This window comes from Saccostrea echinata, unplaced genomic scaffold, assembly GCF_033153115.1.
Source record: "Saccostrea echinata isolate AGI-Se365-2 ecotype Australia unplaced genomic scaffold, CSIRO_AGI_Sech_v1 ptg000057l, whole genome shotgun sequence".
NCBI classification, from domain to species: Eukaryota; Metazoa; Mollusca; class Bivalvia; order Ostreida; family Ostreidae; genus Saccostrea; species Saccostrea echinata.
Window position 1 is genome coordinate 7,450,566 of NW_026889806.1, and position 17,395 is coordinate 7,467,960.

The window sequence follows — 17,395 nt, forward strand, 5'->3', positions numbered from 1 at the left end:
GAAAATCTTTAACCTTGACCATAATTCTGAATGAGTGGTGCAAGGGTTGTTCTATTCACATGTGTATCCCTTGTGACAAATCTCTTTTGGGAACCAACATTTTTGATCTCTTCACCATGGAGACATGCATTTGAGAAACTTTAACCTTGGCCATGAGCTGCAAGGCTGAGTTACATCTTGTCACTGTATTCTTCCATTTTGCTCAATTATAACTTAAAGTTTGTATATATATATATATATATATATATATATATATATATATATATATATATATATATATATATATATATATATATATATAATTGGGGTCATTCAGAATTTCTTTATATACAAATATTTTAATTTTACACTAGTAATGATTTTTGAAGACTTCTTTTCAGTCACATTTCAATAACGTTATTGTGGTTTTTGTTGTTGGGTCCTCAATGCTTCAGCCTTGGAAAATACTCTTGAAACCTTGTGTAGTAGGCGTTTTGTATATATTTTATAAATGTTTTGAATGATTATTAAAAAAACAACCCAGCCCTGTATTTTCTGCATATTCTCTCTTGATTATGTTTTAAGATTTTTATGATGAACAGACGAGGCTATCATGCTTTATCTGTCTTTCTTTATGCATGTGGATTCTGTAGCTTTGTTATATTTTATCATTTTAAAAACTAGTGGACTCTTTAACCTCAGATTTATTCCTTCATGGTGTTGATGAGGATTAGAATAAAAACACTGTAACGATTTGTTTTTTTTTCATTGGGAAAACTTAAATATCAACATGCATATACTTCGATAAAGTCATTTTATGAAAATATTTTATATGAAGGCCTCATCATTTATATTTCATTTTTATTAAGCACTAAAAACAAAACTTATAAGACTTATTGGGCATTTTTTTTTCCATTGAATTTATTTACTAGAATAATACTGTAGCTACAAAAACAATTTCAGATATATGTATGTGAATACTTCAATTCACGGATCCACAGGAATTTACGCCAATATGGCAATATTTCGAATACAAATATTTGGGAATTGTTACAATTTGATCAATATCAATTTCGTAAGATCTGAAAAGAAATTCTGTTACAAATGAAGTAACAAATTATAAACACACGGACTAGTATTCACTTTACCCTGATATTTTGCATAGAACCTCACGTTAGCCGTCAGGCACACGTTTTACAAAATAAAAAAAATCATTGAAATTCCTTGTAATTTTTATTTTCATGTGTTTAAAGGGAATAAAAAACAATGCTATGGAACTATATTTTCCAAAGTTTTTGCTAAGCAAGATTTTAGAAACAGTTTTAATTTTGAAAATGACATTTAACTGTATTAAGGGCGGTAACTCTTATTAAAAGAAGGAAGAAACATTTATTAAAAAGTAGGGATTTTTTTTTTATTGTAACAAAATCCGTTTCTTTTGAATTTCAAATAAATGATACTGATTGATGGACAAATCTGATATAACCTAAAAAAACAGAAGGAAGTTACCCAAGATTTGCTACAGTAAATTTCCACCATATCACTGAGAAGTTTTGTATTGACATCAAGCTTTGTTATCAAAACACACGATAATGGAATGTACCGGGTATTATATTTACAGATGATTCTGGCATTGTACATAAATTGTCTCCATTGAGAGACCAAGCAGATAAAATGTGGCACATTTAGGAGAAAATTAAAATAAGTAGGACAGGATGCTGGCACAGCCTAAGACAGATAAAAAGTACTGATACTTAGGTCCTTATTCTATACCGCGAACAATAGTCACATTACAAAACAGTCACAGGGCATTATTTGATGAGAACGGATTACATGTATGCTTGATACCACACTAAGCTACCTTACAATAAAATAGTCTCTCGATAAGAATCATATCATTTACACACAAACTGTCATTCTGTAATACATAAATACACGTAAACAACAGAAATAAATGAGTCAGAATCTAATGTACACACAATAAATATCAAACATCATTGCATCTCTCATATAACAAAATACACATGTACAATGTTTAAATGCTTCCACAAAATGAACTGAGCACAAGACAATCTCACGATTTAAATGTTAAATTCTGTTAAAATAAATACAGCATCAATTGTCTAAAATATGTGTGACTCTTATCAATAAAATTTAAACATAATTCTGATAGATCTGTAGGAAGTCAAATAAAATTTATACCTCATCTTAAAATAAGAAGAAAATCGTCCATTAACTCAAAACAAAACCTACTTCTCATTGTGTTTACATTTGAAAATCCCAGTTAAACTTTTGATAAAAGTCAGTGGACAGATTGAGACATTTGATGGTGCTCAATGAAATACAGTTTGCCAATGGCAAGAGTATGCCGTGAACATAGAACACATTTACTGCACTGCAGAGGGATAAAATTGGGAATTAAGACCTAGATAAATATAGTGTGTTTCCGGTTCCCCGACTGACCCTAAAATATATGAGCAAACCCTAAAAAAGATTATCTGCAGATATCTTTCCAGGAGTAAATTATTCCAGTTTCACTATTAGAAATCCTAATCTCCATAACTTCTGTGTTTCAAAAAATGCATATTCTATACACATTAATCAAAAATGTTTGACAGCGATTTCCCAGGGGAAAAATGGTAGCGTGCTTCCCAATTAAATACTAAAATAAAATAAAATGTTTTCCCCTACCTACCTACCCTATTTTTTCTCAGGATGGAATAGGAAACACACTATTTATTTATCTTGGCCAAATCCCCTATGGTTGATTGGCCAGTAGTTTGTATATGTTAGTAACATCAGTGTTTTCTACTGCCGTTAGTGAGTATGAAGTGTCTGGTTAGTAACACAGAAGTCTGAACGTTCATCACAAGTCATGTACCGGCACAAAGAACGCGGACAATGCAAAAACAAGAAAGACCACTCCTCCTATTAATGTCACTGCAAAAAATATTATGGAGATTTAGAAACATTACTGAATCCTGACAAATAGTTATTGAAAAGGATTTCTTATTCTAAATTTAGGATGAAAACGTATAAAATCTTTAAGAATTAAACAAGCATTGATTCTATCATGTCTATATATTAATGTTAAATTATCTCTCATAAATAATGATTAAGATTTTTTTTTCTTGCAATCAATTACTTTTGAATTCAGTACTACTTACCTGTTCTGACAGAAATTTTTTGAGCTACGATCCTCCCTCCTAATACTGCGATGCCCGTACAGATGGCATGACCCAGAGTACCCCCAATGATTACCCCCATAACATCCTGGTAAAAGTAAATACATGAAAATGTTCATTAAAAAATATACTTTAATTTTCAAATTCAGCAGTTCATGTTTATCAATACATCTACAGATTAGCACAGACAAGTATGTCAGCTTATAGATAAATGTAAACCATTACACCAGCCCATTCTCACAAAGACGGATACAGGTCCATAGAGACTTTTCAACACAAAATTCAGACATTTAAAAGACTTTTAAAAACCTTTTCATCAGTTTCCTAAACTTGTGTGCACAAAGAGTGATGAATGTTTTTTTTGTAACGGTATTTTATTTTTCAGACTTTCAAAAGTGGTGGACACTGTGCATAAAACATTTAAAGAACAGAATATTTGAAATGACATTAATCAAAATATATAAAAGTATGAAAAAGTGTTAAGTGATATGAGTTAATACTCTTAAATTTAGCCATGATAGATACTTGTATGTTTAAAATGTTGTTTATTTAGGATCAATTACAGTTCACACATTTATTCATTGAGATGTACTGTGACATATGGCTGTATAATATGAATTTTAGGACTGTTTTTTCTCCATCATTCAACATATTTTCTTATGATTCATTGAAAGTAATTCCCAATAATTCAAGTACATACAGAAGTATAGGCACTTCCAGGTAAATTATTTTTGTGAAAGAAATAAGATAGAAACACAGAAAAAAAATTTAAACGGAATACTAATTGAGATAGGACATCAAATGTGCTAGCTGAACTTGTAAGTACAGATTGCTTGGAAAACAATGAAATTCACTTTTCTATGGCAAAAGCTCCTAGACTTATAGACAACCATTATTCTCAATAACTTTTCAAAAAATGGGGGCTAACTGAAACGTGAAATACTGTGGATCTTTTCACAAAAAATCTTACGACATATTTTTATCTTAAGTGAATTTTTATGATAAAAATCGTTTTCACAAAAATTCTTAAGAAATTCTTAAGTGCAAAATCGGTCGTAACTTTACGAGAGCCCCAAGCCTCTCTTAAGTATTTTAAACAGATTTAATTGTAAAATTATAACCACAAAAACCAAAATACACATTAAATTGAACTTTTTTAAGCAACTTCTATTTATATTTTATATTTTTATCACAATCAATGTCGAAAAATTAAATGAAATACACTACAAAATATTTACGATTGAAGTTTCACTTAAGATTTTCGTATGACCTACTTTTACGTCAGACTTGTGATTGTGACGTCAGATTTTAAACTTCCCTGCTTCACAAACGATTGCATTCGATATTTGTTGTCAGTAATGTTTGTTATGCTGACATATGTTGAAAACTAAGTTTTATTTTTATTTTCACCCATTGATTTAAGGATAATAAAGCATATTGAAGTCGTTGCTAGGGATGAAGTCTGTCGTAAGTAAAATCTTAAGTTCAATCTGCTACGAATGCGTTCGTGAAACGCACTTAAGATTTGTCGTAAAAGATTCTTAAGTTAAAATCCTATGCAAAAACTTAAGATTTTTTGTGAAAAGGGCTACTGGTTTACAAGTACAAGATGATCTTAAGTAATGAATAATTGAATTTCTCACCTAAAAATAAAAATTGTCAGAAACAAAACACTTCCCTACCTCTCTAGCTGCTAAAACAATGGTTGTTATTTGAGATCTATCTCCCCATTCTGCTAAAAATGTCAGCGTAAATGCCTGTAAAAATATGGTTCCCAGAATTCCTTGGAACCAGCGACGGCCTGGCGTCCGTATAATGCCTGTTTCTATGTCCTCTACTGGAGTGTTCTGCTTCTCTAACTGTAATAAAAAAAAAACAATAATGTAACAGGTAAGGTAAGTAATTACACAGGTGAGATCTACAGTGACACAGGTTAGTATTTACACAGGTAAGATAAGTAGTTACACAGGTAAGATAAGTAGTTACACAGGTGATATAAGTAGTTACACAGGTAAGATAAGTAGTTACACATGTAAGACAAGTAGTTACACAGTTGAGATAAGTATTTACACAGGTGATATAAGTAGTTACACAGGTAAGATAAGTAGTTACACAGGTAAGATAAGTAGTTACACAGGTGATATAAGTAGTTACACAGGTAAGATAAGTAGTTACATGGGTGAGATAAGTAGTTACACAGGTAAGATAAGTAGTTACACAGGTGAGATAAGTAGTTACACAGGTAAGATAAGTATTTACACAGGTGAGATTAGTAGTTTCACAGGTAAGATAAGTAGTTACACAGGTAAGATAAGTAGTTACACAGGTGATATAAGTAGTTACACAGGTAAGATAAGTAGTTACATGGGTGAGATAAGTAGTTACACAGGTGAGATAAGTAGTTACACAGGTAAGATAAGTAGTTACACAGGTGAGATAAGTAGTTACACAGGTAAGATAAGTAGTTACACAGGTGAGATTAGTAGTTACACAGGTAAGATAAGTAGTTACACAGGTAGGATAAGTAGTTACACAGGTGATATAAGTAGTTACAAAGGTGAGATAAGTAGTTACACAGATAAGATAAGTAGTTACACAGGTTATATAAGTAGTTACACAGGTAAGATAAGTAGTTACACAGGTAAGATAAGTAGTTACACAGGTGAGATTAGTAGTTTCACAGGTAAGATAAGTAGTTACACAGGTAAGATAAGTAGTTACACAGTTAAGATAAGTAGTTACACAGGTGAGATAAGTAGTTACACAGGTAAGAAAAGTAGTAACACAGGTGATATAAGTAGTTACACAGGTGATATAAGTAGTTACACAGGTAAGATAAGTAGTTACACAGGTAAGATAAGTAGTTACACAGGTGATATGAGTAGTTACAAAGGTAAGATAAGTAGTTACACAGTTAACATACAGACCCTGAAACGTGCTACTACCCCAAAAAAGCGTGTGACTTTCGCGCGCTTTTCGTTTCGTGCAAACCGTGTAGCGTTTCGTGTAAACCGTGCAGCGTTTCGTGCAAACCGTGTAGCGTTTCGTGTAAACCGTGCAGCGTTTCGTGTAAGCTCCAAAGCGTTTCGTGCAAACCGTGTAGCGAGCGTGCGAGAAGCGTGTGAGAAACGTGCGACTTTCGTGTAAGAACCGTGTGAGAAACGTGCGACTTTCGTGCAAGAATCGTGTGAGAAACGTGTACGATTCATTCGGAAGTCCTTTTATTTTAAATATGGCTATCGATGGATCAACATGTCATTCTGTGTTGTTTCTAATTAATATTATCCGGATATATAATGGTGGCATTTTAAGGGTGAAAAAAATTCGGAAACAACAAAATAAAATTACTCGGTAATGTATTACATATTTGTTTGATTTTCTTTCTTTTTTATTTCAATAAAGAAGGACAGAAATGTGTTAAAAGTAATTAATTATATGCACATAAATTTTAAGGTATTTGATTCAATACATTTTTTAAAGGGAGCAATACTGAACATTTTTTAAAAAAAATTCATTTGGAATCCGGTCTTGTCTTTTTCATTCATTTATTTGAATCACTTCACCATTTTACAATTATGGGATATAGAGATTACAAGAACATATCGGTGATCAATACAAAATAATAGATAGATATTGCAGGAGTGAAAAATAAAATGCAAAATTTAGTGCGTTGCTATAAATGTGAAGTATTGGAATTCTAGGCCGGGAGCACAGTTAATTGATTTTCTTTATAAACGAACATAATTTTCTTATATTACTAGATTGTGATACAAATAATTTTGAAACGATGAGTCATTTATAGTCTTTTTTTATGCATAAAATTGGTTGATTTATAATAGTCATATAAATGAATTATAACTCACATGCATCGGCAAATACAGGGTTAAATATTTCCGGGAAGGGGGGGGGGGGGTGATCAAATGAAAACACGAATTGAGTTTCTGTTTTAAACAAGTGTTTTATTGATTATTTTCTTTCTTTTTTTTTTTAAATATTGTTTCTTTCGGGATGCGCCCGATGCACCCCTTAAAAATATATTGGAATCTTCTTTACGCTTTCAACACTCTTCTTACGACAGTGATCAAGGTTATTTACAACAGCGATCACGGACTCCGCGTGCTGGGACTTAAACTTGTTCTGCTACATGTATTATCTCTTGTCAATCATAGCTAAGATGACACCCGACAATAACGATTGATTTTTAATTCGTGAAATTGAACGTTTTATTAGTATTTAATGGGTATAAATAAATACCCGTGGATCTTATTTCTTAGATTTATCCTATTGTCTGTAAACAGTGAATTAATTTTCCAGTGTATTCGTGAATAAAATTATAAAGAAATAAATTCTGAATAATTATATATTAGTTGTTTTATTAATCACGCAGTTCTAGAGCATTTTTTTTCTTCAGTTTTTAGGATTGGACATGTATACATATATATTGAAGGTAATGTTAAGAGCCGCGACTATTGATTACTTAATTATTGATTTTTTTTTTTTTTTTTTTTTTTTTTTTTGGTCTAGACGGGGTTTGAAATGGTGGTGAGTATATTGTTTTTATTTGATAAACACAATGCCTCAACAGAGAACTAAATAATTACAATACCTATCCCCCGGCTTTTCTACCATATAAATTTTAATGATAAATTAAGGTTTAACTCTGTAATGAAACGATATACTTACCATTCTGAATAATGTGCATTTAATGAATTGCACGTATCGGGTCCCGCTGGATATGGCTATCCTTTTATTTTCTTAGAACGGGCACTTGTTTCTATGATAATTTTTCCCCGATGGTATACTTACTGAAACAAGTGCCTGTTATATTTAACCATGTACAGATTTGAAGATACAACAGTAAGATCTCGGTAATCTACCCCCCCCCCCTTTCCTGCACAATGTTCCTGTTTGATACAGTTTACTTATTACCTTTGCAAATTCTAAACAGAACCTTATTTAATCAAATGAAATAATTTTTTTACTAAATAAAAAAAATTATAAATCAATCAATAAGAAAAAAAAAAAAAAAAAGGAAAAGAAAATAAATCCGTTTACAGAAATCATACGCAATTTAATATTTTTTTTTTTCAAATCAATAACTGAGTTTATTTGTCAGTAATAAAACGACATTTTAAATATCAAACTATAATTGTAAAAACAATAAATGTTGTAAAAGATTATGAATTACAAATATAATTATTTTTTTCAGTGCGTAATTTAGAGTCTAGTGAGAAAAGGTTTGTACACAGACGATGATAAGAATTTCACCGCGCGGGTCACATACTCAGTGACAACTATTAATTAATATCAACTGAACATTGACTATTTTATCTGTAAATATAGTACTGGTGTAGCGAGTTCTAATCTTAATCTGAATGATTGCAATTCTTAACTAATCTTTGATTAATCCGTAATAATTGAAATAAAGTCCGAGAGATTCCGAATAGAAAATCCAGATCGAGGCCAAAGCGTGCGAGAATCGTGTACAAAGCGTGTGAGAAACGTGTACAAAGCGTTTCGTGCAGGCTTTCGTGTAAACCGTGCAGCCTTTCGTGCAAAGCGTTTCGTGTAAACCGTGTAGCGTTTCGTGCAAACCGTGTAGCGTTTCGTGTAAACCGTGCAGCGTTTCGTGCAAACCGTGTAGCGAGCGTGTACCGTTCGTGCAGCGTGCGTGTGGGGTAGTAGCACGTTTCAGGGTCTGTAAGTAGTTACACAGGTGAGATAAGTAGTTACACAGGTAAGATAAGTAGTTACACAGGTGAGATAAGTAGTTACACAGATAAGATAAGTAGTTACACCGGTGAGATTACCAGTTACACAGGTGAGATAAGTAGTTACACAGGTGAGATAAGTAGTTACACAGGTAAGATAAGTAGTTACATAGGTGAGATAAGTGGTTACACTGGTGAGATAAGTAGTTACACAGGTGAGATAAGTAGATACACTGGTAAAATAACTAGTTTCACAGGTAAGTAGTTACACAGGTGAGATAAGTAGTTAAAAGAAGCCTATGCACTGTAATAGTGAGAAATGAATCTAAATCAAATTAGGCCATAAGTGTCTTTTTAATTGAATCCCACAGTGTGATGAAAGCAATTTAAAAAAAAAAAACAATTGACCCAGAAATCAGAATACTGGTTTTATAAAGTGATTTAAAATAGTTCTTAGCCCTTCTTTTAAAAAAAAAAAAGTAAAAAAAAGGAACAGTAAAGCCAATAATATTAATTTGCCATGATTTAATTCATGTTTTTGATGTTTTAAGGTAACGTTTTTCTGACCTCTTCCTCTCTTTTCTTAAGATCAGCTTGAACTTCTTCATACTCTTCTTGTCCTTCATCAGGGGACATCTCATAACCTGAAATAGAAATTATCTTGTAGGATTCTAAATGTCATGGCAATATATCACAACCTTCAACATTAATGAAACACATCAGAAGTAGGTCAAGGTCTATAAGACTTATATGCATGTTGCATGAAGAAAACAAGATCACACACTTCCTAACATTTATAGACTTCAACATTGTGGATGTAAAAAGGAAGAGTTTGTAACAAGATTGTGACAACATTCCTGAATGTCAAACTCCTGCATAATTAATAAATAATAACATTGACGTTTTAATTTCTTACAAGGTTAACATTTATCACCTGGGCCTGTGACTACTAAATGGAGTGATGGATCATTAGTGATACACACTGGTCACTAAGTGACCTAAAAAGTGGACATATTAAATAATGATCATTCTATAATTTGTAATACAGATTAGCGTTCTTACCTTCTTTTATCATTTTCATTCCAAACACAGCAAACAGGATCGTTGAAGCATAGTAAGTCACTTTTTTTGGTATAATGGTGGTAGCATATCCCAGAAGAGCTGGAGAAAGAAGAGAAAATAAATCAGGCAGAAAAAATCACACAGTTCTTGTTCATATATATCTACATGTAACTTACAGACAATGATGTAAAGTTAGTAATTTTACTCTGAAATCTTTTCTAAGAAGATTTTAAACTCAGTAACAAAATTACCCTACCAGTAGAAACAGTAATTCTTACCAGAAAGAACTGTCATTAATCCTAGAGCACCCAAAGCTCCAGAGAATACTGTCAGACGTGAATGTCTCATTGCCATGATGGCCGCGATGAAGAATGTCTTATCCCCGAGCTCAGATACAATGATGACGGAGAGGGAGGCAATGAAGGCATGAAGAAATCCGAGATTCCCCTTCCTCTTCCTCAGTGTGTGGATAATAGACCCCTCATCTGAGCTCTCCTCATTCTGACAAAGTACAGAAAAACAGAATTCACACACATAAATATATGCATTCTACAGTGTGTGGATAAAAGACCCCTCATCTGAACTCTCCTCATTCTGTCAAAGTACAAATATAATACAAGATGTATGGTATACAACTGTGCTCATCTCAAGCTCGGTGGCACCGTAAAACATATTAAAATTTGTTATATTTGTTGTACTAAATAAAGACTATGCTTGGTTTTTATTACTATTATTTTTTTTTACAATTATGCCAACTTCTGTTTGAAAAGTAAAGAGTTACCTAAATTTTAAAACTACTGTTTAATACTCATTAACTACAAAGTAATAAGAGGAACCTCATTAAATCTAATATCTTTAATTCCACAAAACATGTCCATCTACTGGAGACTGAATCATTTTACTGAAAGATTGAATTTGGTGGTAACCAAAACCATTTAACATTTAAACATTTTTTTTTAGCATGATATGAGTGTAGTTATTTTTTGATTAAGGAATGAATTTAATAGCTACCCAATTTACACGGTATAAACTGGGTAGCTATTAATTCATTCCTTATTATTTAATTTTCATTCATTTAGTGTAAGAAAAAAAGATGATTGCCCTCAAAAAATGACTTCAAATTCTAAAAATTTAAATGTAACATCAGGCGGATCATTACATTTTTAACATGTCATTGTGCTTAGGCAACCCAATTAATACGATATAAAGTAATTTTTTTACCCAATCAAATACCGTGTCATAACAAGAATTAAATTATATGACTAAAAAAATTGTAGTTCTGCCAATACTGACCAAGGTAGAATATATCTGCCATGAGAATTAGTGTATGACCACAAACATAGCTAGGTCATACTTAAAATGATATCTTTTGTGTTTCACTAATATGAATGAAAAGCATCAGATCATGGGTAAAGAGGCATCAAATCAAACGTGTTTCTAGGCGGACTGACCTTGCTACCAATTTATACATCTTAATTACACGTCTGCTAGGTCAAATGTGACAGGTGTCAGATATCTGCATGCACGTGTGTTCACCGTCTCTTCGCTTCTTACCTCTATCAGCTGTCTATGCAAGTGAAAGTACACAAGTAAACATTTATGAAATTATCAATGAAATATCGTTACCTTTTTAGAATCGTGTTCTTTAGAGCTCTCCGACACATCTTTGATCGGTTCTGAGATACTTTCTAGCACCAAACAGCTTGAAACTATGAACACGACAGTCACAATAAACGTAGCTTTTCCCTTCATCTTGGAGAACCCGGAAAACGTCTTTTACAATTGGTGAATATAACAATCAGAGGATTTCCCAAAAATCGATAATTCGGCAAATATAAAGATAAAAGAGCTGTCATTCATGCATTTACACTCACATCCTTGGATTGACACTGGCCTGTACGTGAAAGCTTGACGTCACAGTGCGACACCTGTTCACTTCCGGGTTATTTTTTCGACTTTTGATCCCGATTATTTACTACAGAAAAACACAGCCGCTCTTTGAGAAAAGTTAATGCTTCTTAGTTCAGTTTGATGCCGATAAATCAGTATTTATTTTACTTAATTACGTATATTGCTGGGGATTGAAATCATAATCGTCATTTTTCTCTTTACAAACATCCTTGGACGCTGTTCAAGTCAAAAACGATGGCATAATGTGAAATAATTCAAGAGAGACAACTCCATCATGTCAACTTCAGAGTGGCCCGAAGTGGTGGGACTTGTAAGTAATCATTATCTGATCATGCAAGAATATGACAACATATAGAAGGTAATTTTCTCGTCGTCTGTCTTTTTTAAACAATATTTACAAATGAATTGAGGAGAGAGAGAGAGAGAGAGAGAGAGAGAGAGAGTAATAAACTGCATACATAAATCTTTCTTGAGTTCGATTCACTTAATATTTACAGTTGAAAACGTAATTACAATATTACAACATTTACAGGCATATTAATAGCGATTCTCTGTAACCACTTAAACTTCTTTGCCACGCATAGACACTGATTTTGATGAAACTTTGCCCATTGTTACAACTTGACACCAGAAACATATATCAAAACAAATTTCGTTGCTATGTGTCTTGGTTGCCATGGTAACAGCCAGAAAAGTTGGAAAAATTGAGATTTTCAGCTATTTTGAATCTTTATTAAGCCTTAATAAAGACTAAGAAAAAACAAACAAACCATTCTCACAAAAACATGACACCTTGTTGCCACTTATGCTATAAAGAAACTATTTAGAATTCATATCTAAGTAAGTGGTAACCATGGGTACATTTGTAATACATATTAGATGCTGAAAAATGCTGAAAAACGCTCAATATTCACTAATGATAGGTGTTACATGATCAAACTCAATCAACAACCTAAGAAAAACTATAAAAACATTTGATCTTTAGTAATTAAGTATCGGCAATATTCATCTAAAAATAACTTTCATGGTTGCCATGGTAACACAGTATAATCATGCAAAATCTGTTGCTAAGATTGGGTTAATGCTATTATCTTGAGGAAAAACAATAAAATTCATGACTGGCACATAAACATCCTTACATGTAGGACCTTGCAACACCCACAATAGGGTTGGATACCGGTACTCGGTACCAATACCGTACCGAATAGTTACTTCAAAAATACCGGTGAAATACCGTTTCATTTAATACCGGTACTTATAACGGTATTTCTCAATCTTTGAAACATTTTAATACATTCAAAATGATTTTTAAAAAAGAGATTCCAGACTCGCTAAAATAAAATTCTCCGTGCATTGAAATGGTAGGCTAATTGGATGCTTAGTACAATACTTGCTTTTGACTGCCGATATTCGAGGTAAATCAATACGTATATTTAAAAATAAAAAACATTCACATTAATCGTGTTTTAATTTTATTTATAAAAACTGATAATAATTGTAAATAAAAAAAAGCAAAATGTCGCAAAAATGTGATGTGCATATCTATCCATTTTTAATGTTTCGTCGTTTAGTGCGACCAAGCAAAAATGGGTCCTGGCAAGTGGCAACTGGGTGAAGCGGTCAGCTGTATCAAGTTAAATTAATTTGTTTGAGATTCAATTTATTTGTTTTGTTGATGATTTATTAAAAGATTGAAATATAACATAGTTTATAAACTCATTTTAGATTATAACAATGAATGGTTGAAGATTGGTGAAAGCACATTTGTTATCAAATGAGCTCTCATTCTCATTCATCGAGGTATAGTACCGTATCGTTAAAAATACCGTATCGTTTTAAAAATACCGGTATGGTATCGTACCGTTTCATCCTTAACGGTATCCAACCCTAACCCACAACATAAGAAAAATTGGGATTAATTGTTACTTTGCAGTGTAACCATGGAAATAACGTACCAGTTGTTTAAAGTGATATTTTTTTTACTGTCTTAGGAATTTACTTACCTTTTAATCAAGAAACATATTATTTGACTCGCCTTGAATAGTACTTATCCGGTAGAACTAAAGTTGAATATCATATATTGCTAAAGTTTGTTGAAAAACACAGCACTGTTGCTATGGTTACCAAGAAGTGAAAATGTTCGATTTTGTTAATTTTATATCAATATTAAACCCTACGTGCCAGCTTTTTGCATCCAGTTAGAGATTGGGTGGTAGTCAAAATTGAAAGTCAGGTTAATTGTTCATATATATCAATCATAAAAGTTTTGGGAATCTACGTACAAGGGTACGTATCCAAGGAAACAGAATATTTTTCAGAATTTTATGCATATTTTTTCGGCTAATTTCCATAGCAACGCTCTATTAAAAGAATTGAATTTGATTTTTTTGAAATGTGAAAATTAGGGTCACACCAACGCCTTTAAAAATTGATCATCAGTTATATAGAAATATGCTTTTTAAAAAGATAGAATAAGATTGAAACACTTAGGGAGTAAATTTGAAATCCCTTCGTGGTATTAAAACCATGGCAACCATTGCCAACCTATAAGAAATATCATATTTCGTCCTTGGTATATGTTACAAGGATCTTTTGTCTATTATTTGTTAGCATCTCAACCTAAAATTGTTTTCATTCTTAAAGGTGCTTGGACACAGATTTGAAGTTAATATTTTCTCAGATTTTCTGTATAATTTCATGACTTATATGTTGCTATAGCATTTCATACTAAAATATAATAAAAATCTTATTTCATCTCGAAGTTATTGAAACTTCAAATTTCTGGACGCGTTTGATTGACACATCCTTGCACTTTCACAATTTTTAATTTTATTCTTAATACTTAAGAAAAGTGGCAGTTTTGTTGTGTATAAATGAAAAGTATTAAAACTATAATCCAGAAAATTCAGAGTAGAAATGTTCGAAAGCAAAACCCACTCACAGTATTGTCAGTCCGTGCTCAGTGGTGTGTGCAGACTTTAACAACTGAACTCACCCGGTGAATCGTAAACATTAACAATAACAGAGCTCGTGCCCGGTTTACAGAAACAGTTTACGTTTCACGGGTGTATTCAATTTGTTAAACTCTGTACACAACACTGAGCACGGGCTGACGAAATTAGTGAGGGGGTTTGCTTTCGCACATTTCTACTCTGAATTTTCTGGATTATAGATGTAATGTGTTTCATTAATACAAAACAAAATCGCTTCTTTTCTTAAATATTAAGGATAAAAATAAAATTTGTGAAAGTGCAAGGATGTGTTAATCAAACGCGTTCAGGAATTCGTAGTTCCAATAATTTCCAGATAAAATAAGTTTTTAATTATATTTTCGTGTGAAATGCTATTGCAATATATAAGTCGTTATATTATACAGAAATTTTGAGAAAATATTAACTTCAAATCTGTGTCTAAGCACCTTTAAGTGTATGACTTATTAAAATTAAATGAACAAAATTATTACTTCTGAATACTTTGTTTCCATAGTAACGTATGTAATAGTTGATTAACCAAACATGTTTATCATGCATTTAAAACATCAGGCCTTCAACTTCCAGAAACAGTCATTGTCACTTGTTTGCTTTGCTGCAAACGTTAACTGAAGGACTTTTAACATGTTGAAAAATGACATTTTTCAAACTTTAGGACATGTTGCTATGGTAACCATGACACGTAGCAACCAATTTTTACCTGATTTGAGTTAATGGTATCAAAGACTTTCATCATAGAGAGTTTGGAGAAATTCTGAGACTATGCATGCCACAGCTCCTATATAAAAGTTAAAGTCATTACAGAGAATGGCTCTTAAATATTAAAATTGATTAAATTTTCAAGCATAATAAAGTCTTAAATTTAATATATACGAGTGATTCAGGGTAACCTGTAAATAATCTACTCTGAATCCACTGGGAAACTTCTTGATTAATTGAAAATGATTTCGTGAAGTGTTTATTTTTATAATAAACATAAGTGATAGAAATCAGTTTAAAATAACTCAATACAATTGATATATTTTCTGAAATATTACATTGATCTTCTTCATTTAGGAACTTTTTGATTTCAATCCCCGGCAATATAATTAAGTAAGTAAAATATAACTTTTTTTTTGCTACGCAGCCCTGGAAAGAAGCTGAGAAGCGTATAAGATCCGAGTACCCTAATATTTCAGTAAGTCAAACATTTTGAACAGTGATTTATGTTTACATGTATATATTATTTTCCCCATTAAATTCATTGTAGCATAATTTTTCTTTTTTTCTAAAACCATTTAAGTTTTTAAATTTCGCGTGTAGGAACTGAATAATATATTCGAATGTCTTTATAAAAAGTCGCAGTATGATAATTCTTTTGCCTTTTTAATTATTTTTATATTTTTCTCCTCTTCAGAAATATATAGACCCATGCAACGATTTTTTGTTGTTGTCATTTTATCATTGTTTACAGATCCAGGTTCTGCCGGAAGGGAGTTGTGTGACGATGGACTACCGGACAGACCGGGTCAGGCTATTTACAGACGGGGACGGAAAAGTAGTGCATATTCCCACGATTGGATAAATCTGTTGTGGGTCATCACTGAAAATATTATAAAATATTTAAAAAAAAAAACCCTAAGACAAGATTATATTGCAATCGTGTTCAAAATACACACAAGAAATCGTGTTAAAATTTGGAAAAAAATGACGTTAAATTTTTATATATGCTAGATCTATTAAAAATTGGACTAGATTTCAATTATGATAATATAATGTATCAAAGTTAGTTGACGTCGAAAAAAATTAGCTGCAGAACTTTAGCCTTATGATTTTATATTTTAGTCTTCAGCCATAAAGCTACAGATCCTGTAACGCAAATATGGTGCAATTTACGGCGCAAGATTTTCTGCGCACTTTGGGGATTATTTCGCCACTTTCCAGCATTGGTCAATCAACTACCTTTCATTTCCTAATTCTAGACATATTCTATAACAAATCTGTATATTCTATCCACCTCCTAACCGTTAGTCGTCTCTACAGACCAATAAACTCGCTTGTGAATTTGCTGTCGGATGGCATAAAATTCACAAGCGAGTTTATTGTTCTGTAGAGACGACTAGAAAGGGTTAGGAGGTGGATAGAATATACAGATTTGTTATAGAATATGTCAAGAATTAGGAAATGGAAGGTAGTTGATTGACCAATGCTGGAAAGTGGCGAAATAATCCCCAAAGTGCGCAGAAAATCTTGCGCCGGAAATTGCATCATATTTGCTTTACTGTAGCGTTATGGCCAAAGGCTAAAATATAAAACCATAACGCTACAGTTCTGCAGCTAGAAAAAATATGCTTGTGTAAACCTGTATGTTTTTTTTAATGTGATGTGTTTAAATTTAAACTAACCCAATGTATAGGTGCTTGGGAACGCTCCCATACTACCCAGCTTCGTACGCCCAAAGCACTTAATATCAGTCAGTGAGAATACTCAGTTATCAAGAAAATATAGATCAGATCCAGCCTCCGAAGCAAGTCTGGTTATGTGCATTCCAAGTAGCATCATCCGTACAAGTTTGGTC

The 17,395-nt window shown here is 32.3% G+C and overlaps 1 protein-coding gene and 1 long non-coding RNA gene across 2 annotated transcripts; one reads left to right on the top strand and one right to left on the bottom strand.

The window, feature by feature from the left end:
• Positions 1-1,517: 1,517 nt before the first annotated feature.
• Positions 1,518-11,906, bottom strand: LOC133174175 (putative divalent cation/proton antiporter TMEM165). Its single transcript, XM_061309239.1, has 7 exons — positions 11,564-11,906; positions 10,216-10,438; positions 9,938-10,036; positions 9,443-9,519; positions 4,847-5,023; positions 3,147-3,252; positions 1,518-2,919 (listed from the first exon to the last, which is right to left on the bottom strand). The coding sequence occupies exons 1-7, from the start codon at positions 11,687-11,689 to the stop codon at positions 2,846-2,848; spliced, it is 882 nt and encodes a 293-aa protein (XP_061165223.1). The 5' UTR covers positions 11,690-11,906; the 3' UTR covers positions 1,518-2,845.
• Positions 11,907-11,916: 10 nt separating this feature from the next.
• On the top strand, positions 11,917-16,881 carry LOC133174176 (uncharacterized). Its single transcript, XR_009719085.1, has 3 exons — positions 11,917-12,158; positions 15,965-16,015; positions 16,292-16,881. It is a non-coding gene; the product is annotated as an uncharacterized LOC133174176 (long non-coding RNA).
• The last annotated feature ends 514 nt before the right edge of the window (positions 16,882-17,395 follow it).

Coding starts and splice junctions, on each gene's coding strand:
- LOC133174175 (XM_061309239.1), bottom strand. CDS start 11,689: ATGAAGGGAAAAGCTACGTTTATTGTGACTGTCGTGTTCATAGTTTCA. Junction 10,439..11,563: donor AAGAACACGATTCTAAAAAG/GTAACGATATTT, acceptor GTACTTTGTCAG/AATGAGGAGAGCTCAGATGA. Junction 10,037..10,215: donor ATTAATGACAGTTCTTTCTG/GTAAGAATTACT, acceptor TTCTTTCTCCAG/CTCTTCTGGGATATGCTACC.